The sequence below is a fragment of the Myxine glutinosa genome, chromosome 9 (assembly GCF_964187855.1).
Source record: "Myxine glutinosa chromosome 9, kmMyxGlut1.1, whole genome shotgun sequence".
NCBI classification, from domain to species: Eukaryota; Metazoa; Chordata; class Myxini; order Myxiniformes; family Myxinidae; genus Myxine; species Myxine glutinosa.
Window position 1 is genome coordinate 135,988,780 of NC_136269.1, and position 26,280 is coordinate 136,015,059.

Consider the following 26,280-nt stretch of genomic DNA (forward strand, 5'->3'; position numbering starts at 1 on the left):
TATCGGCTGAGAAAGAGGGACTATGCGGATAAGAGTTATCTGGTCCATTGAGTTAACGGTAGTCATTAGTATTTGAAACAAGTGAACTAGCAGTTAATAAAGTTGTGATCTTTTGTAAAACCTGTTTCCGATCATTGGAGTCTTGAGTCCGAAATCACTTCCACGACAATTTGGCGACCCAGATGGGACAATTCACCAGTCTGAGAAGGATTCCGTTGAAAGACACATATTGTCTACGAGAGTACAGGAAGTTGGTAAGCCATGAATGGAGTTGGCCTTGGACACAACATCTGAGAAGGTAAGAGTTATTCTTTGTTATTCTTGTCCAAAATATGATCTACGAACCTGCGTTTAGTTCTTGTACAATGTACATACATGGTGGAGGAGGTGGTGTGGGGCTTGATTTGTCTGTGATAATGTCATTTGTCATTACCCAATCGGAAAAGGAGTGTAAACGTATTTTTGTCACGACTGTCCGAGGTAAAAAGTCACGGATGGAACGTTTTAAATGATTCTATTATTCGTGTGTTTGCGAGGATGCGTACGTTATACGCTGGGTGTTAAGAGCCTTACTCTGGCCTGCAGGCAAATTGGCTCATGAAGTGCACCATGAGGCGATTTGTTTGCCGGTTCGGTAAGGTCTGTACACGTGTACAATCGTGTACACCCGTTTTAAATAAATAAATAAATAAATTTTTTTCAGTTTTCCCACCATGTCTAAAACTCGTTTGATCAACGTATAAATTAATGACAGACAACGCCATCTCATGCCGGTCCAGAAATATTATGAAAGATGGCGATTGGATGAAAATTGCATACCGACACTCCCTCACTGTCCCTCATTGTCCCTCATGTCCATTCCGGCTACCTGTCTCTTGCTCCCGCTCCTTCCCCCTCCCTTTAGTTCCCATTGGCGGATGCTTTGCGAGGAGCAAAGCGTTTGTGTGAACCCTCAACCTCAACCTAAGTTGAAGTTGTTACTGCAGGGTTATTGTTTTTTTGTGTATTTTCTCTGCGCCCCATGCTCGCAGATTTGGTTGGTACAAATATTTTATTGAAAGGTGAAAGATTTATCTGCGATTAAGCTTCAAAAAAAAAAAAAAAAAAAAAAAAAAGGACAAATTTTGAGAAATTGAAATAAAGTTGACACCCATCCGGATCTGTAAATAAGGGTTCCAACGCAAACAAATACGCATAATGCATGTGTGTGTGGGTATTTTGTGTGTCAGTGTTTTTGTTTTTGTGTATCAATCTTACAAGATTGTTGACACCGACAGTGTGTGTGCCTTGTCTGAAAATAGATAGTTCCATGGGGATGGGATCGCATATCGAGAGAATTCGTAAAATAAAAATAGAAATATAATTTGATTATGAAAATTATCACTTTTGTCAAGGGAGATGGAGAATAAAGATTTGATTTGCTGAGTTATGAGCAGCTATTCATTAATAGTAAAAATTGGAAGTAATCTTGGGATTCCATTGTGATAGAATTTATATGAGAATCAAAGCTATTTATGGATATGAGCTTCATAAAAAATGTGGGAGTACAAAATTAGCCAAATTTTGGAGAGGTCTTACACTGACTTCCCAGAGTACTCTGCTCACGGATTTTATATATATATAAACTTGAATTTTATCAGAATATAAATTGGGCTGTATGTATGGATGTGTTTTAGGCATAGATGATATGGGAAAATAGTAAAGGAAATTTTGCTGGTTTGAACTATTGTGAGTTTTGAGTTCTGGAGTTCAAACAAAGTCACTGGTTAACAGATGAGAATGGATAGTAAATAAATTCTTCGATGCTGGGTAAATTAAGTACGATATTACTAAGACTTATGAGAGCTATTGTTCTTCCTTACAGCAGTGCGAAATTATTGGAAAAAAAATATATATATATATTAGATCCAACATAATGAATCTATAAATGAATGTCAGAGGGATAATATCCTCAATTTGTACTAATTATTTGATTGCGGGTAAAGGAATTAATTTATCATAGTGGATTGTTAACAGCAGCCTGAAAATGTCCTGAGAGTGCATCCATGTAATCGGAAATCCCAGATTTGTTTTTACAAACAACATTTTGGTAGAGGTCTTGTGTGGACGAGCACTTCCTTGGTAGATAAAAAACGGTACTGCATGCTGGCAGCCACTTTTGCGGCCAGTTAGGCCAAACAAATTGAGAGGAAATTGTAGTTAAATACGTAAGTTACACATGGCTATTTGTAAAAAGGAAATTTGTTGAGATGGGAAACATTTTTCGAAGGTTTATTAAAGTGTTATAATATGACATGTGGCAAGGCAAACTATTGGATGGGAAAATTAGATCTGGTTATAGAATAAATTTATTGACCCCTTGAAGTTAATTCTTCGAATCATTGTTTCACTGGCATTTTTTGTTTCACTTCGAATCATTGTTTCACTGGCATTTTTTGTTCACATTGGAAATAGTTTGGCAGAACTTTGGTTAAAACCTTTGGTTGCGGTATTTTGGAACAAATTGATAAACCATAGGAGATTGATAAGAATAGGAACAAATATGGACCCAAAATAGAAAGTTGCATTAATGCCTCTCATTGCAAGCAAGCACATGGGGCTAAGATGGACGATCCCACAGAAAATGAGGCTGCACCTAGCAGCCCAGCAGAACATTCAGTGGCGGATAAATGATAATCGTGATTTACATTCATTTGAATTACATTTTAACACCCCTTGCATTGATAAACATTACATTTTCAACATTTAATATTCCTACTTGAATTAGGGAAGATAGTGACATTTATTTGCCGACATGACATACCATTATCTACTGATATTAGCACAACATGAGGGATAATGTATCACAACTACACTCATGATTAGGGGATTTAGTTCGACCCCAGGAGATAGGGGGATCAGGGTAAGACAAATAATCTGATTTATGTTACATATTAAGGGATTTTCTTTATTTACCTTTTAGGAAGCTTGTTAGTTTGGTATATAATGTTGAATGTCGTCGACATATAATTATGTCATAGGTATGAATATATACAAGGAGTAGCAGACTTGTTTGTGGGTTTAGTAGTTATATTGGCAATTGTTTTAGTGGTGGCTTGCTTGAAAGCCTTAGTGACGGTGTGTTTGAATAAGGTAACCAACAACACGATGATAACGCATGAAGTGACAAATGAGGAACGAAATGTGGAACCACAAGAGGAAGACTTTTATGGCGACATAAATACTGAGATTAAAAGATTAAATCAAGTGATGTTGCAAATGAATACAGTAGAATTAAGATAATGACATAACGAAATGTTTTGTGTTGTGTCAATTACAAGATCAGTGAACTCATATCACCACAAGTGACACACTGTTAGTAAAAAAAAAAAAAGAAAAAAAAAAAAAAGAATGAAAAGGAAAAGTGGGGAGGAATTATGGTAATAATACATTATGCTTCATTTGTTGGTTTGGGAAAATTTTTGGTGGGAATTAGATATTCCTGTTTGTGATTGTAATCATATACAATTTATTTTCTTAGAGTAGTGCTAAAATACCTGCACGAGTTAATTTTGAACTATATTAACCTGAAAGCAATTGTGGATGCTATTCTTAGTTTAGTAGTAAAATACATACCTGATTGAATATTACTTGTGTGACGCATATAAATGAATATAACTTTTTGAATGTTGTAAGGGAAAACAACAAATTGTTGAATGTGAAACTGTCGGAAGATATACATAATTATGCTGATTTCATGGTAAGATGTACCCTATCTGATTCAGTGTGTGTGGAAAGCAGATTCAGATGTGACTGAGCATAAGGATAAGACGAGATCACATTTGAAGGGGGTGCTAACGGAATTGGGAAGACGTTCGAGAAAGAAAATTTGTGGCTAAAAAATGAAGTTAATCGTGGCATACACCCTCTTTCTCAAAGAATGATGAAGACATTCTCCCGTGTAACTTGGAGATGGATGCTTACCTTCACCAAGGAAATTTATGTGACCATTTGCCTGGATCACACTGCAACATATGAAAGAAAGGCGATCACTTACTCTTGTTCGAAGGCTTCGAACATTCATCACATCAGAAGTTGCAGGACAACGACATTTTACCTGCAACCTCTGTGAAATGCGGGGACATATGTTATTACTTCACCAACGTCCGGGGAACCAGCATGTAGCTGCAAAAAACGGCTGTGCCCTTGTCACAACAGCTGTGCACGATTCTGCTGGTTGCTCCTGGTATGGACCATGAATGACCTGAACACCATGGTCCCAACATCATTGTGGATGCATCCGGCATCCCTGTTCCACATCTTGCTGGCCAATCAACATTACACCAACACTTGCTGCCCACTCATAATGAGGGAGGAGGCAAGTCGACTACAACTGGGCGAAGGCCTTGTTCAGGAATCATTATGGTTCACAGCAAGAGTGGCAAGAATCCTACATGGAGAGCAGGGTCAGTCTATGACTCCGCACCATTACCACAACAGCGAAATCCTACACGAAGTAGTGCAGGTGTTTATGAAGACATTAGGAGAAAATGTTTCATACCTGAATTCAAACACAAGTGATCAGCCCTTCCTTTCAAACAAAGAATCAACATTTGTTTGGAGGCAAACGTTTTTGCCAGATGTTGCAGATGCTTAAAAACATGAAGATGGTGAAGTGTTGTTTTGAAAAGATATTTGTGATGCAAATGCAATAGATTGAACAATATGGAAGGAGTCAATGACCAACGAAATGTTTTGTGATTCTTGCAGGATGACGGTGTATGCCTAAGGGAATTTAATTACCAAAGTTGTGGTTTGAATACTTGTATTGATATTTACTTGTAGTGATTGAGTACTTGTATTGATGTTTACTTGTAGTGATTGATTGAGTACTAGTATTGATGTTTACTTGTAGTGATTGATTGTTTACTTATATTGATGTTTAGATTAATGGTTAATATAAACAAAAACAAAAAAGATGAGGGAATTGTGGAAGTGTAACTCAGTGTAACTCATTGGTTGGAACTAGTAACGAACCAAGGTACGAGCAGGTGGTCGTAAGAATGTCAGGAATGCATCTCGCCCTGTCGAAGCTGGGAGTCCTGTTGTGTAGCTTTAGCACGGCCCCGGGCTAACACACATTCCCAAGCCTTCACTATTGACTTGGGACATCGGGATGCAAAGAGGGTGAAGGAACTCCCCAGCAGGGGGGCGAGCATGCATGACCTCGGGGCATTTGCGGAGAAGGGATTAGCGCGACGAGGCCCATATAAACCAGAGCAAACTATGAGTCAGGATCACTTACCATCAGAAGTCCTGCCCGATGGGATAAACGAGTACGGCGTTGCGGAGGAATATCGGCTGAGAAAGAGGGACTATGCGGATAAGAGTTATCTGGTCCATTGAGTTAACGGTAGTCATTAGTATTTGAAACAAGTGAACTAGCAGTTAATAAAGTTGTGATCTTTTGTAAAACCTGTTTCCGATCATTGGAGTCTTGAGTCCGAAATCACTTCCATGACAGTACTCTGCACGACGTCTTTCTTGTCTTGTTTGTTTGTCTGTAAGCAAGATATCTGAAAAAGTTATGGACAAATTTGGATAAAATTTTGTGAGCAGGTTGGGCATGTGACACAGTATGATTAATTTGATTTTGGTGAAGATCAACATCTGGATCTGGATCAGATCTGGATTTTCACCATTGAGTGATAGGCTAAAAACTATATATACCACGATATCTCAAAAAGTTATGGATAGATTCGGCTGAAACTTGGTGAACAGGTCAGGTGTGTGGCAGGGAAGAATTGCTTCGACTTTGGTGAAGATCCAGATCCGGATATGATAATGTTTTCGTGATTCTTTGCCAATGGGAGTTAGGGCCAAAAACAACATAGACCATACAACAACAACAACAACAACAACAACAACATGCATTTTAAAGGCCATTTTCCCTGCTAGAGCGGGGGTTAGCCTTGCGGTCCCCATGACAATCTTCTCCATTTTGCCCTATTTTCTGCATCTCTCCTTGTTAACCCCCTTGCCCGCATTTCTTCTTCCACCATCTTTAGCCAAGTCTTTCTCGGTCTTCCCCGTCCTCTGCTTCCTTCTACATTCATTTCCATCACTCTTCTCAACCAGTCACTTTCATCCTTCCTCAACACATGACCAAACCATCTCAACCTGTTCCTCTTCACAGCATCAATCACAGGCTCTATTCCCATCATCTTTCGCAATTCATCATTTGTCTTCCTCTCTCTCAACGATACTCTGCACATCCGTCGAACCATTCGCATTTCCACCCTTTCCAACCTTCGTTGCTGCTCTACGTTCATTACCCATGTCTCGCTCCCATAAATCATAACACTTCTCACACATGCAGCATACACCTTTCCCTTCAGCTTCAACGACACTCCCCTCATCATCAGCACGCCACTCAGTTCCCGAAACTTCTTCCATGCACATCTCACTCGAGCAACCGTTGCCGAGTCTGATCCACCTTCTCCATTCAGCATGTCTCTGAGGTAGCAAAATGTTTTCACACCTTCCAGCTTCACGCCGTCTCCAAGATCCAACTCAACATTTCCTCCATCTGCAGCTCCCTCTGTGCACACCTTACATTTGAATGTAGCTGCCACACTGGTTAATGACCCTCTCAGACCACTACATTTTTGATGAACCCATTCAGCGCACATTGTACATTGAATGGAGTTCACTCTGACACCCTTCCTACACACAGCACAGGGCCACTTCCCAGTTCTTTCCACCTCACCACATGCTTTACCACTTGCCATCACCTTCGTCTTTCCGATATTCACCTTCAGGCCTTTTGTATCCATACATTCCTTCCACGTGTTCATCTTTTCCTTCAGTCCATCCATACTTTCCGCAATCAACACCAGATCATCTGCATACAACAACTTCCACGGTAAACCCTCCTTTACGTTCTGAGCCAGCACCTCCATCACAGCTACAAATAGTAGTGGACTTAGTACCGACCCCTGATGCACTCCCACCTTCACCTCAAACTCACCACTGTTCCCGTCCTTCGTCGTTACAGCTGTGCGCGCTCTTTTGTACATTGCCATCACTACTCTGATCAACCATTCCTCCACTCCTAACTTCCTCAATGCCCATGTCAATACTTTGCGTGGTACCCTATCGAATGCTTTCTCCAGATCAACAAACCCAAGAAACAACTTCTTCCTCTTCTCCATGTACTTCTCCTGCAACTGCCTCACAATGAAAAGCGCGTCTGTCATTCCTCTTCCTGGCATGAATCCAAACTGCATTTCGTCGATCTTCACTTTCTTCCTTATCCTCCTCTCCAACACCCTTTCCAATACCTTCATTCCATGCTCCAATAACTTTATCGCTCGGTACAAGCCACACTCCAGAGGGTCACCTTTCCCCTTGTATAGAGGGACGAGGGTACTCAGTTCCCAATCCACTGGAATGCGGCCTTCTTTTACCACCAGATTACAGATCTCTGTCATTCTCTTCACACCCCAACATCCTGCTGCCTTCAACATATCTCCCACAACTCCCGTCGGCCCTCCCGCTTTTCTACCCTTCATTGCTTTTATCGCTTCCTCAACTTCCTTCTCAGTTATCTTCTCTGCCAGTCCTAAAACTGGGTTACTCTCTAAGTTGCCATCCCATTCATCCTCTGTATTCAACAGCATTTCCATATATCTTTTCCATCTTCCTTTAATTCCATCTGGGTCGACAACGATTTGTCCCATTTCATCCTTCAAGCAACTCACCCCCATCACATCACACCTCTCTTTCGCTATCAGCTTTGCAATCCTGAATACTGCTTTCTGACCCTCTTCCGAATCCAAGCGTTCTCCGAACATTTTCCTACATGCCTCCTGCGCCTTTGCTACCTCTTTCTTTGCAGCCTTCCTGGCTGCCTTATAACTTTCATGCTCTGCTGTTTCTGCTCCCGTACCCTTCGCCTTCTGCCACTCCTTGAACTTCTTCCTCTTCTCGTCAATCCTCTTTCCAACTTCATCATCCCACCACCATGTTTCCGAGTGCCTCGGTGGTCCTTTTGTCCATCCACATACCTCACCAACGGCTCCCAACAGACAAGCTTTCATCGACATCCAACCACTTTCAAGCTCAACCACATCATCCTCGACCCTACTCAGCCTCTCTTTTAATGCCTCCCTTACTGTCACCTCTTTCCACCTCCACACCTTCATTCTCGGTTGGTACTTCACCCGCCGAGCTCTCCTCGCACCTTTCACCCTTACGTCGCAGACAACCAAGTGGTGCTGTGAAACAGCCTCCTCCCCCGGGATCACCTTTGTGTCACGGAGGTGCCCCCTATCTCGCCTACGCACCATCAGGTAGTCAACGGTTGTTGTCGACCCACCTGACGTGTATGTAACAAGCTTATTATCCTCTTTCTGGAACTGAGTATTACAAATCAACAAATCAGCTCCATCAGCAAACTCCAAAATCCTTTCACCTTCTCCATTTCTCACACCATATCCGTAACCCCCATGAACTCCGTCAAAACCATCCATACTCCTTCCACATGTCCATTTAGGTCTCCTCCTACCACAACAACCTCCTCATCTTTCACGTTTTCCATCAGCTTCTCTATCGCACACCAGAACTTGTGCTTTTCTTCATTGCTTCGACCAACCTGCGGAGCATATCCCGAGATGACGTTCACCAAGAGCTTTCCAATCATCATTTTCACCATCATCAACCTATCACTCACTCTCGTCACACTCACCATACTGTCTACAAACTCCTCAGAAAACAGGACACCAACACCATTCACGCCCTCCGGGCACCCTTGCCACACAAACTTGTATTTCTGTCCCTGCCTACCCTTCACCATTCTCACACCACTTCCCTTCCATCTCGTCTCTTGCACACAACATATGTCCACTCTTCTTCTGACCAATACTTCCACCACTTCTCCTGATCTCCCTGTCATTGTCCCTACATTCCATGTCCTAAACCTCAGAAACCGATCTCCACTTCGGGCTGTACCCTGCCCATATGTAGTTGTAATTGTCATGGTTCCCTTTTTGAGGCAATGTTTTTGTGGCCGGATGCCCTTCCTGACGCCAACCCTCTTCGTCGTCTTTTACCACACGCAGGGATACGGTGTACCTATTCTTATCCAGGGTACACACCGGGACCATGATATGTCAAAAAGTTATAGACGGGTATGACAAAACTTGGTGGATGAGTCGGTGACAAGAACAAGCCGATTAGAATTTTGTTCAGGTCCGGATGCAGATCCGGCCTATCAGTGGATACAAAAAGTAAACTGTTGAGCCTGGCGGAGGAATGCGCTCTAACGAGTGCCGTTCTAGTTACATTCTGTTCTATCCTGATCTGTTTTGTGTTCTAGCTCCTTCATGAGCCTCAACACCGTTTATCAAAAACAAAAGCACCATGGAAGTGCCATCTGATACCACAAAGACTGATCAGATGGACTTAAGTTGGCAGGACAGCACAAGTTCCCAACTGCGCTCGTGTATTGATTGGCATTGCAGGCCGTCGCCACACCCAGCTACCTCATCCATCTTCACGTAACTACCACCATTATGGTTTCAGTCACACTGAAAGTCACCTAAACCAAGTCAAATCAAGTTTTCAAGTCAAGACAGTCAAGTTTCAGTCACCTACAGGTCGCACAAGATCTGCCAGCAACCCTCTTCAGGTGAAATTGCCAAAATCAAGACTCTCTGCTCACCTTCACTCCTTCGTTCCTCTTTTCTCCCGCCTCTGGAACAAACTCCCTCACTCTCTTCAATCCCACTCCACCCTCCAGGTCTTTAAAAAAGCTGTTCACCACCATCTCTTGTCTTCCCCCATCCAAAACCTTGATCTTTTCTACCCCCACTAATTCACCCCAGATCCATTTTTCTGAAATACCGACTTCTTTCCTGGAAGTTCTAGCAGTGTGCATGTGTTTTATACCTCTCCCACCCCCACCACCCTTCCCACACCTCCTCCCCCAAACCCCGTACCTCCCACAGATCTCCCGCTCACTTTATTTCATCCTATGTGTCCGTTTTTTTTTTTTTGTCATTCATGTTAGCTTTTACACGAGCCTCGATCTTGTATACCCCCCCCCAAAAAAAAAGAAAAAAAGATTTACCTCATCAGGTGGAATTTAACATTGTGTTTCCTGTGTCTGTTCTTCTCATTTGAGTAGTTAGAAATATCTTTAGCCTCGGTTGTTTTCCGAAGGTGCTCGACACAAAATATTCTGGCACTTAAGGAGAAACAACTGGTCCAGTTTGCCTGTCTTTCACTTTTTATCCGCGTCCAGTTTGCCTGTCTTTCACTTTTTATCCGCGTCAACGTTAAATACTCCTGAGATTGATCTTCAGTGACTTGCTGTCCCGTTTGCATCAAATGAGCTTGTCGCACCTTGATAAAAGGTGAGCCGAGCTTACAGCCATCACATCTTCACGGTAAGAACTGAGCTCTCCTGTTTTTCCTTTTTCAAGAGCTCTCTTTTTCTATGGGCTGCCTACGGATGGTAAAAAGATACCCGCTCCACTACATGGGAATGGTGACAAGATGGATCATCACTCCTACAGACCTATTAGTCTTATTCCCATTTTAAACTCGGTAAAGAAACTCTCAACGTTAAGAGATTAATATAAATTGAAGATGGAAGATGCATCAATCATTGAAAAAAAAAGAAAACCACTTACTGAAGGAGGCGTTTTCAAGAGTGGTGGAGAATGTGACTGCTGTGCACACGAAGGAAAACCAGAGTGCTGGGGAGTTTGGAGCGGGGTGAGGTCAAAAGGAAAAGTACAGTCAAACGTGTTAAAAGGAGATGGGCAGGAGATGGAGATGGGCATTCCATAAATGTAGGTGGCTGAGTGTTTCAAGAAAACGAAAATGCAAAATAATGAACACGTTTGTGGCATAGTATTGAGTAGTCTTCATATTTAGTAGAACGAAAGATACTAACACTTGGCTGGGATGGGCAATGACACAATGACCGTCGTCCTGAACATCAGGAGGGTAAACAATACATCAATTGTTTAAACTTTTGATGTTTAATTGTTCAGCCTGTTGCTTATGTAACTAGATGGTATTCATAGAATACTTACCCTGCGCAGTCAACTTGTTGCGAGCCAACTCTTCTGTTTTTGGACATTTTTGGGGGGATCCAATATGGCTGCCAGACCACGTGAGCGATGACATCATAAATTTATGTTCTATTTTTGCATAGATCACGCTGAATACATTTCAAACTGATCAGACTAAGCATTGTCCCTGTCCAATTATGACGTCATAATTATGGCACAAATGACGTCATTGTTAACAGCACCTATTCCCCATATGGAGTTCTTTACAATGAGCCATGTTTCAATTTTTTCCATGCATAGGTTTTGGAGATAGAGGTGCAACATTTTTCGGTTTTTCCAAGATGGCGACTGTACCACATGACATATGACGTTATGATTATCATTAACATATTCTGCATAAGTAGGCGTTCCTATGGAGAAAATTTCGTGACCATCAGACCAACAGTTGCTGAGAATTTTTTTTTTCAAAATGATCGGATAAGTGTTGTATTTGTCGAATTATGACGTCATAACGAAGGCACCCATGACATCATTAACATATCTTATTCCCCATGGTGAGTACTTGACAATGAGCCATGTTTAAATTTTTCCCATGGAGCAGTTTCAGAGATATAGAGGTGCAACTTTTTGGGATTTTTCCCAAGATGGCGTCTGTACCACGTGACGTATGACGTTGTAATTATCATTTTAAAAAATTATACAGGAGGAGCCGCACATCTTCTGAAAATTTCGTGTCCATCGGACTAACAGTAGCAGAGGAATTTTTGTTTTATTCATACTGATCAGATCAAGCGTTGTACTTGTCGAATTATGACGTCATAATTAAGGCACCGATGACATCACCATCAACATATCTTATTCCCCATGGTGAGTACTTGACAACGAGCCACGTTTCAATTTTTTCCATTCAGCAGTTTGGGAGATTATAAAGGTGTAACGTTTTTCCAAAATGGCGTCCGTACCACGTGACCTATGACGTCATAATTATGATGGCAAAATTCTACAGGCGGAGGCGCTTCTATGGTAAAGTTTCGTGTCAATCGGACCAACGGTTGCCGAGAAAATGAATTTTCATTTTCTTGAAAATTGCCGCAGACACGGCACACGTACGCACTTGAATGCTTAACCCCGCTTTTCGCTTCGTGAGCGTAGGGTAACGAGAATGGCACTCAGTAGAGCGCATGCCTCTGTGAGGCTGAACAGTTTATGTTTTGGATCCCACTGATAGACCGGATCTGCATCCGGACCTCAACCAGAATCGAATCAGCTTGTTTTTGTCACCTACCCAACTCATCAACCGAGTTTTGTCCGAATCCGTCTATGACTTTTTGAGATATCCTGTGAACAAAGAGACAGACAGACAGACAAGGGTGAAAACGTAACCTCCGCCCACCTTCGGTGGCGGACGTAATAAATAGATTACACCATATTAAGACGATTGTCGAGGCAGCGAAGCAACATGACAGCTTGAGCCGTGCACAAACTGATTGGTGTGGGGAGATAGATGAGACAAGTTGTAAAGAAAACCTCATGACTTATCCTGCCCACAAACCCAAGGAGTACAAAGAGCGGTCCACAGTGTTCACCTGCCAAGGTGGGAGCATACAGGTCCATAGGAGAAAGAGCTGCCTTGTGCTGCAGACAAATGGAAAGGAACACGAGATTAAAAGTAAAAATGAATCAGTTATATTAATATGTATGAAACATTTCCATAAATAGCACATTTGCGTCATTTCATGTGAAGTCCTTCGGGGGAATATTTCGGGTAACTTTGATGGTTTTCAAGTCTGGACAAAATGTTAGAACTAGGACAATTAGGACAATTCAACTACACAGGTATTTTCGGTAAAAAGTTCAGTTTGGTCCAATCCTCATGGAATGCCATTTTATTAATGTTAGAGATTACAAAAGGTAATTAATAATGTCCATAGAGCTGGCGTTACATGTCCGCAAGACAAGCGCATGGTAGTGGATGTTGCCACACAGACATGTACAAACGAGATGAGTGTGAAGCGGCGAAAGAACCAATAGCAGAATCTGTCTACAGGTTATTGAGCTGGCCCAATGAATCACATCTTCATTTAGGGACGGCCGAGTAATCTTTATTGGGCCAGGTCTTTCACGAACTGGCTGGCCAGGACTGACGTTCGACCGAAAGTGATTTGGGCAAGAATTTGCAATTTGTTCTGGGTGCCGGTGATAGCTCACCTACTCTTCATAAAGTACACCGTGGGATCTTTAACATCCACCAATTAATGCCAGCAGACTAGACACCCAGCTTAGCATCCTTGCGATGGAGGGTCCACTTCATGCGAAGTGCCAAGGTGGCAGTTTATAGCTGAGTCGGGATACAAAACCAGGATAGATAGCTCGGATGACGGTGTGCATCCCTCCACGCTATCCTGCAAGCACTAACAGCAGAATCTGTACAGGTAGACAACCATCATGGAGTATGGAATGTAAAATGGAAGAAGCACACACATATGTGGGAACATGGGTCAGGGTCATCATGGACATAGAAATGGATGAGGCAGAATATTCTTTACCTTCAATAGTACCCTAATTTGTATTCAGGTAGACAGTGTGACACACACACACACACAAACACACACAAACACAACTATACACAAAACCATACACAAACACAGACATACACAAGCGAACACACACAAGCACATACAAACACACAGACACACACACAAACACACACAAACACACACAAACACAGACACAACTATACACAAAAACATACACAAACACAGACATACACAAGCGAACACACACAAGCACATACAAACACATACACACACACACACACACACACACATACAAACACACACAACTACACACAAAAACATACACAAACACAGACATACACAAGCAAACACACACAAGCACATACAAACACACACACACACATACAACACACACAAATATACACAAACACAGACATACACAAACAAACAAACACGAACAAATACAAACATATACAAACACAAAAGCACATAGAAACGCAAAAACAAACAGAAACACAAACACACACACGAACATACACAAAACACACACAAAAACAGACATACACACACAAACACATACAACAATGTACAAACACACACACAATCATATACAAACACAAAAACACATAGAAACACACACAAACATACATACACACACACGCACACACAAATGCATACAAACAAACATACACGAACACAAACAAACATACACTTACACAAATAGACGCACACACATACATGCACACACACACACACACACACACCCAAGCACACATACTGACACACATACACACACAAACACACATACTCACACAAACACAAACAAACACACAAACGCATACAAACAAACATACACAAACACAAATAGACATATACATACACACACAGACAGGCAAACACACACGTGCATACACCCAAACACACACAAACACACATACTCACACACATACACACACACAAACACACATACTCACACACACACAAACACACATACTCACACACATATACACACATACACACACATTCAAACACACCCAAACGCAAACACATACAACGGACAAACACACACACAAAAACACATATAAACACACACAAACATACACACACACACAAACATACACGAACACATACGAACATAAACAAACAAACACACACAAACAAACATACATGAACACAAATAGACACACACACACACACACACATACATACATACAGACAAACATACACACACACACACACACACACAGACAAACACACACACAGACAAACACACACACAGACAAACACAGACAAACACACACACAGGCAAACACACACACACGCACACCCAAACACACATACTCACACACATACACACACAGAAACACAATTTTTTTTATTCCTCCAAACAATTATAAAAATTTATTAAACAGTAAATAATGACGTAGTTTGGATAAAGTAAGAACCTTTATAAGTTTGAAGCGAGAGACCGATTATCTGACTGCCTCGGTCATCAGTTGGGTTCCATTCTTCATACAGGTTTCGACCCTTTCAGCCCAGAACCTCTCCAAACGGTGGGTCCACATCAGTAGATGGACGACCGAGGCCGTGTCCATGCAATCCATCAATCCTGCAATGCAATCCCACTTTTAAATACTCATTTTCATAGTGACACCTTATCGCCTTCCCTACCGACGTTTACCTTCGTTTGTCGAGCGTTTCATGATTCATATCGTACATTCACAATCATCGGACATTACATTATCTAACCGTACCTGTGCTACCATACCTTACATTACCGGTGAATGTGTATATATATATTGTTACGGAAATGGAGTACGGCTCTTCCCCTTAGCAAGAGGTGGTTAGCCCCTTGTCTTGTTAAGCTGACCGTCTCTGCTCCTGAAGCTACAACGTCCTTCCCGGACCGACGGTAGGTAGGGTTTGTTAGGCCTAGGGGTTCGCTACGTACCTAATTACTACCGCCAGCCGGGAACGAGGGAATAACTTCTGCTCGAACCACGGTTTTAGATGGACTAGTTGCCGAGCGGTTTTAGCAACCCGAAGTTCGAGTCGTTTAGCAAAGACTAACCCGATCCTGAACGTTGGCCAAATCGTGCCACAGGTGTTCAATGATGGAAAACTCTAAACCGAACGGATGTGAAGGAAAAAAGGCAAAGGTAGGAAGAACAGAGATTTATTAATTATTTACACAAACCAAAATCAAGAGGAGAGGAAATAAAAGTAATATACAGGAAAATGGAAGGATCAGAAGGACACAGAGCAATTCCTTAAACAAGCTTAACTCATACCCAGGGACAAGACACACAAAACAAACTCACGTTCACAAATAGGGAATTGCAGGCAGGAATGGCTCATAGTCAGGGCCCTTAGGGATATTTTGGGGCCGTTTGGTTCAAATTCTTCCAAAAGCACCAAATTTGGCCCAGATGTTGCCCATGCCATACTCTTTCGATTTTTGACAGGCGCCAAGACGGGCGCCCCCCCCCCCCCCGGGGGCCCCATATTGGCGAAATACTAAATGGCCGCCACCCGGATTAGAGGAAAATCAGTTAAATAACCAAAAGGGTTGGAATCATGTATGATACCACTTTTCAGGGGTTTTCGAGGTCGAGGAATCCAATTATGATGTTATTTTGATGATTCGAGGTCAAGGTCAACCCTCAAGGTCATCTTAAAGGTCATTTTTGAGTCAAATGTCAGTTTTTGAGTTTTTTGTCAAGATTTACGCGAGGTTCGCCATTTTATGTTTCTGGGTTGGGTAATCGAACTCTGACCTTATTTTTGACAATTAGAGGAAATATTTACATGTCTATTTCCTAATTTTCAGGCATATGCAGTTCATCAGTCTAATTACAAAGGTACGGATTTTGATGTTTTATGAACTGTATGCCATATCCTTGTGTTTAATTTTTGTACGATCATGATCCGGGTTCATGTATACATGATTGTATACATGTCATAAATATGACGTCATGGGTCATGTGACCTGGCGGGCATATTGGATTTTATGAAAACCTTAAAACTGGATACCTGCCTTCATTTTTCGATCGATTCATTTTGAACTTTGACCACTTATAGTAAGCCATGTGATTGGATGCATATCCTAATTATGACGTCATAGGTCAGGTGACATGGCGGGATGGACCGGTATGGTCCCCGGATCATAGCGCCTTTGACGCCCGTCAAAAATCGAAAGAGTATGGCATGGGCAACATCTGCGCCAAATTTGATGCTTTAGGAAGAATTTGAACCAAAATATCCCAAAGGGCCCTGACTAGGGAGCGAATGGTCCAGGCCGATGGTGAGGATGCATCAGCGGGGGAGAAGGATCCAGGCAGCGGTAAGCGTTGAAGTTCACGCTCCGGGCTCGGTGCGAACAGCAGCCGGCAGCTCTGCGTCTTCACAACCCCGGCGACAATAGGGCCCCTAGAGGGTCTCGGTTTATTGCCGCAATATCAGCACCCCCTCATGTCTTTCTGTCTTCTCCGGTTCAGCTGGATCACACATCTCCTGGTTCATGCATCTGCCACATCTTCCGCATCTTCCTGAAAAGGCTTGCACGGGCGCTTTTATAACACGCTTTTAGATCAATGTGCGCCACGCCCGGGATGGTATCTCATGAACCCTGGTTGGCTGGTGGGGGCTCGCTGGCTCCACCTTTTGATGACGATGGGCGGGTAACGCCCTTGATGTAGCTCCTCCCCCCTTCTTCTCCGAGGCTTGACCATGTGCGTAATGGCGGCAAAGGCGCTGACAATAAGCCAAAGCAGTAGTGGCGAACGCCGCCGTACTGGCGCTTTTTAGGAGGCCATGGGGGTGTCGGAGGGATCCTATCTTATTTCAATTCGGTGCAATGCAGGGTCAATTAATGGGAGACAGAGCCTTAAGCTAATACACATAATAAGGAAATAACTATTTAGAAGGGTATATGATTTTCTACGTGCATGTATATGGACTAGCTACGGTGCACTCATTTCAATTAACAGCCAATTAAAAGGGGAAATGTACACAGGAATTTTAATACTAAATTTACAAAGTGAAGGTTCTAAAAACCATAACACAGCACCCTCATTCCTCACGGCACGACTCGGGCCGACAAAACTTTAACTTAGTGTGGCACGTAGGTGTAATTCCCTCTACAATTAACCTGACCCTGAGTGCGACAGTTTTAAAACACAAATAAGTATGTCCCTCTGCTGCATTGCACCCTACCTAACAGATTCACGCCCAAAGGATAACCGAATTGCGGAATGGTTCTCAAACTACACATTTACGGTGGGGAGCATTATTTACAAGTGACGTGACTTTGATTATTTACAAAACTAACCCAGGACCTGTGATTTTTCTTTTTGGGGGGGGGGGGGGAGACAGCATGCACTGCATCGACGCACCAGCACCAATAAAGAGCACCAAAGCACCATAAAGCACCAGTCAGTGCACAGTCACCACAGTTCAAAACTAAAAAACAAAACCCTGTTGGTGGTCTTCCTCTTCGGCTCCCTCTGCTGGCCATTGTTCTTCCAGATGTTGTCAACTTGTTCTTCTTGTTTGCGGCCTATTTGGTGGAAAAAAAAATGCACAAAACGTGTCCGTTTTTTATTTATGGCCCACAGGGGCCGACTATGAGTGGTTCACCTGTGGGCTTGGTGCCACCTCACTGGGTCCGCAAGCAAGATCTTAGGCCATCGTGGCCGGTCTCAGCAGAGGGGCCATGCCCCAACCCGTGGGGTCCATGAGTGGTGCTCAGCCACAGACATGTGGTCCATAAGTGGTGCGTGGATGCAGGCAGCTGGTTGTGGGGATTCGGGCACACAATGGCGGACTCCCGCACGCTCCCCTCAGTGCCCAGAGAGCACGATCCATGGGTCGGGGAAGGAAGACAGAGAGGGCAGGTTAGCGAGGGGTAAGGGTGCAAGGGTACACATCAACACAGGAAATGCAGAACAAGGTGCGCATGGAGAGCGAAGTGAGAAAGCTCGTCCCTACCGTACGCCACCCCCCGTTACCTTCTCCACCCTTGCCCTTACCCATATTTACAAAAGCCTACACATTTACAAATCCGTCACTACGTCTCGTCCTCCCTATATTTCCCCTATACCAAATTCGTCACAATCCCGTTAATCCAAAATTTGCCATCACCAATTCATCATCAATCCTCATAAGGAGGGAGAGATGGAACATCAGCACAATGTCACACCCACGTCATGATGCGTCTCACAATCCAAAACATTTGCACAGAAATAACAAAAACACATGGCATGGTGTGGAGTTACGTCGCCCCAGGCGAGTGGATGTAGATGGTGCGAGGAGATTTCCATCCTATCTACCTTCTAAATGACATTAACACACTTTACACTACCCGGGGTCTTTCCCTGCCAATCCATTGGCCATCTTACTCTATGCGGTTTTAAGAACCAATTCCCATTGACCAGACTGTGGGGCTTCCTCAATTTGGGGTCTCACTCCCCCGATTCAACTCCCTGTGCCTTTGCACAATTTCAGGACTGGGTCGTGTGGCTCTCCCAGCAGGTCTACCCACCTGCACACCTCCACCACTGCAGTTGCCTCCGAGCTTACCTGCTCCTTACCCTAACCTATCTAACTGGGGAAGGACCTCTGGCGCTCTCCCCACTCGGTGCCCTCTCTGGCACTAGTTTACCCGGGTCCGTCCTTTGGATCCTCGGGCCCCATCCACAACAACTCTACCGGCTCCCAGAGCCCATCTGCGGCCTCACCTGGCCGACATCCTCACAGTGGCGGAGTGCCCATTTAACTACACACACTAACAGGCCACACGCCCAGCCATTTCCACGTCACTAATGCACCCATCCAAACACCATTCTTCCACCACGCACCACAGATGCCAATATCCAACCACAATTTACCTACTCCCTCTACCTAACTCTTAAACTACCCTCCCCAGGTATTCGTGATGGGGTCCATCCTCCCCATACACACCTTCGCAACATCCACTCCACTCCACAGTTTCCACCATACTCACTCCATACCATCCATTCCATACTCCATATATTCCAGACCATTTATTCCATACAACCATGCTCACCTGTATTTGCACACCTGTGTTATCACTCCTGGTGCTTCCTGCACCCTCCTTCCTCCAGGACCATTTGCTCAACACAACACGCAATCACCATTACTCAGTCATACACTGCTCCATACACCTGTTCACTTGCACACCTGTGCAATCACACCTGGTGCTTCCTGCACCCTCCTTCCTCCCAGGCTTCTTCAATCATTCAATACAATGCACAACCACAATTATTCATCATGCACTGCTCCATACACTTCCACGCTCAATACAACTCACAATCACCTCACTCACTCATACACTGCTCCATACACTTTCGATTCTCAAACACACGGCATCATCGGATCTACCTGGTTTCCTTCTAACTTGGTGCTCCCCGTCTTCCCTTTAAACTAAGCACACCCCACGTCATTAACAACCATTCTAACCTCTCTATGTCCCCGACTACCTGTCCAATGTCGCTACTTACCTCTACCATTACCTATGGTCCTCTCTAGGTCCCTAATCCATTATCCAAACCCTCCCTCGGTGAGCTTACACTGCCATAAACCCCATAGCTAGTGCTCATGTGCCCCGTTTATGTGAGGGGTGGCAGAGTTTCCATCCCACCACATCGGGCATGTCCCACTATAAATTTTGCCCATCCAATTTCCTGCAAATCAAAAATTTGCCAATCATCTGCCAATCAGTTTACCAATCATTTGCCAATCAAATTTTTCCAATCACAAATTCCCTATCCCTACCAAATGTCCTTTAACTCGAGCCTCGGTGCATTTTTACATTCGCAAAGCTCGGCTTCGCCAAGCCGAGCAATGAATGCGGGTCGTTCGTTGCCGGCGGTTGGGTCCGTCCGGCATTCGGTGCAGGGAAGGAGGCTTACTCGGGCCGGGATTCCACGCACCATCTCGGCACGGAACCGTACGATGCCCCAATCTCGGCCGGCTGAGACGCCGCAACCACAAGGGGTCGCTGTGCTGACCCTTCCTACCTGTCCTCGAACCGGGCCACCCGCTCGTTCAGAGCGAGGCCCGGCGTAGATCGCGCACGGCGACCGTTCAGAGCGAGGCCCGGCGTAGATCGCGCACGGCGGTTCTTTCGAAACCGCCGTGGTTACGATCCCCGTTGGTTCCCGCTGCACACAAAGCCCGGCACGAACCGAGGGCTCGCTTCGGCTAAAAGTCGATCTAACCGCTGCTCCGTTTAACGTCGATGCTTCACTTGCATGCTCACACCACGCGTTCCGTTCCTTATTCGCACATCCAAGTGTCTCCATACACTCCGTCATTGCACCTTCTCTTACACAACACCCCAGGTACACTCATTCCGCTCACAGACTTCGCTACACACCTGATCACCGCACACCTTAGCACACACTCGTCGTTCGCACACCTCGTCAACACACCTCTTCGCGCCCACTCCTCGGTCACATCCTCTGTGACAACCACGGGTGTGCACTCTTCTACACACCCAATCACGTGCTCCACTACCAACTCAAGTGTGCATTCCCACACGCGCTCAACCATTCCAGGTGTGCATCCTTCCATTCCAGGTGTGCATCCTCTCTCACCTGCTACCACCAACTCGTGCTCCATGTCACTCTCACTACTCTCACCACCACACTCGGTCGCGCATTCACCCTTACTCTCGACAGCACACTCTGTAATCATGCACTCCTCTGTTCCACACCTTTCTCACGCATCCTGTCCCGGTACATACTCCGTACCACTCATGGGGGTGCATTCTTGCACACACCCGATCACCGCCGCACACGCTGGCTCACAAATACCTTCCGCATTCCCCATAGTCGGACCTCCTTGCACACCTCCTCTTTCCATACACTCCGGACCAGTTATACACCTCACCATTGGTCCCTCACGAACACCCGGGTCTAAACCAACACCCAAGCTGACTGAATCTCCCCTCACACCATATACATTTCCGAGTATATCGCCACTCACCTCGGCACCTCGTCTTCGCTCCTCCTCCGCCACCTGCAAACTCTTTATTTGGTCAGAAAGCACATCATCACGATTTGAGCACAGATCTTGCACCAATTCCATCACCTCCTCCTTTATCTCTCTCTTAGTTTCCCTCCGTCTATTCTTAATTTCACTCACCCCCTCTTCCACTTCCTCTAATTTTTGCTTTACCTCTTTTATTTCCCGGTGCGCCCCCTCAATTTCTTCCTCTAATGCCACCTTGGTCGTTTCTATGTGCGTCCTTACTTCCCATTCTTTCGTCTCCATTGCCTCTGTTAACTCGTCCAACCTCTTTGTCAACCCCTCATGTACCATCTGACATTCCCTCTTTGTCGCTATGAGTTCCTTTTTTATCTCCTTCTGTGTCGCCTTTAACCCCCCGATTACCGCAGTGTTCTTCTCCACTTGCTCCCCTAATTCCTTTTGTCCCACCGTCAGCTGTTCTACTCCCCGTGTCAGGTCTTCTATGCCCCCCTGTAACCTAGCCATACTATTTCTCACCTCTTTCTCCATATGGTCCTCACCCCGCTTTACCTCATCGCATACCCCCACGACCTCTTCGCCCACACCTCATCTGATCTCCTCCCCCATTTCCCCCATCTCTTTGGTAGATGCTACCCTCATCTGTTCCAAATCATTCCTCTGGGCAAAAATTTAGTTTCCAACCCGATTTTCACCTCCTCTATCTGATCTCCCATCTGTTTAATTTCCCGGGCGGATTGCTCCCCTATTTCCCTCAATTTGCCTTCCATGGTGTTTTCTAACCCCCCTAACCCATTCTTCACCCCTTCCATCTGGTTCTCCTGGGCAGCCATTCTGTTTTCCAACCCCGTTAACCCCTCCTTCATTTCCCCGATTTGGTTACCCAAGTCCTCCAGTTGGCCCCCCAATTTACCTTCTAGCCCTTCCAACCTGTTGTCTAACCCCTCAAATTTGGCTTCTAGCCCCCCGATTTGATTTCCCATGTCCGTTTTTAATCCCCCAATTTGATTTTCTAATCGCTCCCCCATTCTGTTTTCCAATCCTACAATTTGGTTTCCCATGTCATTCCTCAATTCCCCAATTTGGGCACTAGTACCCCTTGCTTCGTCCCTCATTTTATCCATCTTTGCATCCATTTGGGTCAGGAATAACCTAAAATCAAACCCGATTGGCACAGCGGCCCCAGCCGCCACCGCGGGCTCGACCTCCGCGGCGCCGCCATTTTGTGCACCCCCAACCTCATGCGCGAGGCCGCCATTTTGTGTGTCTGAACCCTCCGCTACCCAATGCGTATTGCGCTCCTCCATTACTCCCAAATCCTCCCCGGGGTCCTGGGTCGATTCTACCCCCCCTTCTAACTCACCCACCGGCATCCGGTCGCCTTGACTATCCATGGCATGATTTTAAATTTGGATGTTTTAATAAAATTTTGGCCACTCGTAATTTTGAGTGCGCTAAGCACACTTCAGGTCCGAATCCCACTCCTGACACCAATTGTTACGGAAACGGAGTACGGCTCTTCCCCTTAGCAAGAGGTGGTTAGCCCCTTGTCCTGTTAAGCTGACCGTCTCCGCTCCTGAAGCTACAACGTCCTTCCCGGACCGACGGTAGGTAGGGTTTGTTAGGCATAGGGGTTCGCTACGTACCTAATTACTACTGCCAGCCGGGAACGAGGTAATAACTTCTGCTCGAACCACGGTTTTAGCAACCCGAAGTTCGAGTCATTTAGCAAAGACTAACCCGATCCTGAACGTTGGCCAAATCGTGCCACAGGTGTTCAATGATGGAAAACTCTAAAACGAATGGATGTGAAGGAAAGAAGGCAAAGGGAGGAAGAACAGAGATTTATTAATTATTTACACAAACCAAAATCAAGAAGAGAAGAAATAAAAGTAATATACTGGAAAATGGAAGGATCAGAAGGACACAGAGCAATTCCTTAAACAAGCTTAACTTATACCCAGGGACAAGACACACAAAACAAACTCATGTACACAAATAGGGAATTGCAGGCAGGAATGGCTCAGGGAGCGAATGGTCCAGGCTGATGGTAAGGATGCGTCAGGGGGGGAGAAGGATCCAGGCAGTGGTAAGCGTTGAAGTTCACGCTCCGGGCTCGGTGCGAACAGCAGCTGGCAGCTCTGCGTCTTCACAACCCCAGCGACAATAGGGCCCCTAGAGGGTCTCGGTTTATTGCCGCAATATCAGCACCCACTCACGTCTTTCTGTCTTCTCTGGTTCAGCTGGATCACACATCTTCTGGTTCACGCATCTGCCGCATCTTCCGCATCTTCCTGAAAAGGCTTGCGCGGGTGCTTTTATAACGCGCTTTTAGATCAATGCGCGCCACGCCCGGGATGGTATCTCATGAACCCTGGTTGGCTGGTGGGGGCTCACTGGCTCCACCTTTTGATGACGATGGGTGGGTAACGCCCTTGATGTAGCTCCTCCCCCCTTCTTCTCAGAGGCTTGACCACGTGCGTAATGGCGGCAAAGGCGCTGACAATAAGCCAAAGCAGTAGTGGCAAACGCCGCCGTACTGGCGCTTTTTAGGAGGCCATGGGGGTGTCGGAGGGATCCTATCTTATTTCAATTCGGTGCAATGCAGGGTCAATTAATGGGAGACAGAGCCTTAAGCTAATACACATAATAAGGAAATAACTATTGAGAAGGGTATATGATTTTCTACGTGCATGTATATGGACTAGCTACGGTGCACTCATTTCAATTAACAGCCAATTAAAAGGGGAAATGTACACAGGAATTTTAATACTAAATTTACAAAGTGAAGGTTCTAAAAACCGTAGCAATATATATATATCTATATATCTATATATCTATATATATCTATATATATATATATATATACAGTCCCATGAAAAAGTAAGTACACCCCATGTAAAGTTTTGACTTTTTCAACATATTTCAACATACAGCTATTTGATCTTCATTTCAACAATATTGATAGATAAAGGTGATATAATACAACAAATATCATGAAACATTTACATTTTGTAGTCCATTGTATAATTTAAATAAACAAATGCAAATTTCGCATATGGAAAAAGTAAGTACACCCTTGGCTCTAATAGGTGGTATTGCCCCTTTGGCAGAAACAACCTCAAGTAGACGTTTCTTATAACTGTCTACCAGTCTCTGACATCGACTGAGAGAAATCTTTGCCCACTCCTCCAAGCAGAATTCTTTCAGCTGTGCGATGTTTGAGGGGTTTCTTGCATGCACAGCTCGTTTCAAATCCCTCCACAACATCTCGATGGGATTTAGATCCGGGCTTTGACTTGGCCATTCCAGAACCCTCCATTTTTTTCTTTTCAGCCATTCCTTGGTGGATTTACTGGTATGTTTAGGGTCATTGTCAGGTTGCAAGGTCCACCTTCGGTTGAGCTTCAACTTTCCGACAGATGGCCTCACATTATCCTCAAGCACCCTATGGTACAAAGAAGAAATCATCGTGGATTCTATGCTGGTGAGCTGCCCAGGCCCTGATGCAGCAAAGCTGCCCCAAACCATATTTCCACCACCATGCTTTACAGTTGGTATCAGGATCTTGTGGTCAAATGCTGTCTTTGGTTTTCGCCAAACATGTCTTCTGGTACTGTGGCCAAATAGCTCTACCTTTGACTCATCTGTCCATAGCACATTGTTCCAGAAGTGCTGGACTTTGCCTCGGTGTTCATTGGCAAACTTTAGTCTTGCCCTGATGTTCTTTCTGGACAGCAAAGGTTTCCTCCTGGCACACCTCCCATGTAGATCAAATTTGTGCAGCCTCTTTCTAATGGTAGACTCGTGCACTTTGACATCAACAGTGGCAAGAGCTACCTGTAGGTCCCGTAATGACATTCTGGGGTTCTTGGAGACTTCTTTCAGCATCTTGCGGTCTGCTCTCGGGCTGAACTTGCTGGGGCGACCTGGCCTGAACAAGTTAGCAGTTGCTTGGAATCTTCTCCACATGTAGATGATCTTCCGGACAGTCGAATGATTGATTTCAAATTGTTTGGAGATCTTTTTAAATCCCTTCCCAGACTCGTAGGCATCTATAACCTTCTTTCTGAAGGCCTCAGAGAGCTCTTTTGATCTAGGCATGGTGACGCCACACACTTCAACAACAAAGGGCAAACCAAACTAAATGTCTGAGGTTTAAATAAGACAGGTTCCTCCAAGATCCTCTCTGACGATGTTCTTATCATTTGCACCTGAGCTGGTGCACCTGATTCTAATTTTAGGTATTTGAAATAGTGATAAATGTATGGGTGTACTTACTTTTTCCACATGCGAAATTTGCATTTATGTATATTTAAATTATACAATGGACTACAACATGTAAATGTTTCATGATATTTGTTATATTATATCACCTTTATCTATCAATATTGTTGAAATGAAGATCAAATAGCTGTATGTTGAAATATGTTGAAAAAGTCAAAACTTTACATGGGGTGTACTTACTTTTTCACGTGACTGTATATACGGTATACATATCTTACCTTGCACATTATCCAGCACGTCCATTTTGATTAACACTGAATCAGGTTGTTATTCAAATTCAAAAAGAGTCATTATAACGGATTTCTCACGTGATCTAGTGCACCCAATAGCAACAGGGGAGCAAATACTTTACTCAGTTACTGCACCTAGTAACCCCCAGGTAAATGCTCTGCTATATCCCC

At 44.3% G+C, this 26,280-nt stretch overlaps 1 protein-coding gene across 1 annotated transcript in view; it reads right to left on the minus strand.

Moving 5' to 3' along the window:
• Positions 1 to 26,280, minus strand: part of BEAN1 (brain expressed associated with NEDD4 1) — a 77,453-nt gene that overhangs the window by 26,460 nt on the left and 24,713 nt on the right. The window contains exons 2-4 of the mRNA XM_078784977.1: positions 15,025 to 15,188; positions 12,650 to 12,698; positions 10,677 to 10,742 (exon numbers count right to left, since the gene is read on the minus strand). Coding sequence (XP_078641103.1) covers positions 10,677 to 10,742; positions 12,650 to 12,677 — 94 coding nt within the window. The 5' untranslated portion in view covers positions 12,678 to 12,698; positions 15,025 to 15,188. The remainder of the gene's footprint in view (positions 1 to 10,676; positions 10,743 to 12,649; positions 12,699 to 15,024; positions 15,189 to 26,280) is intronic.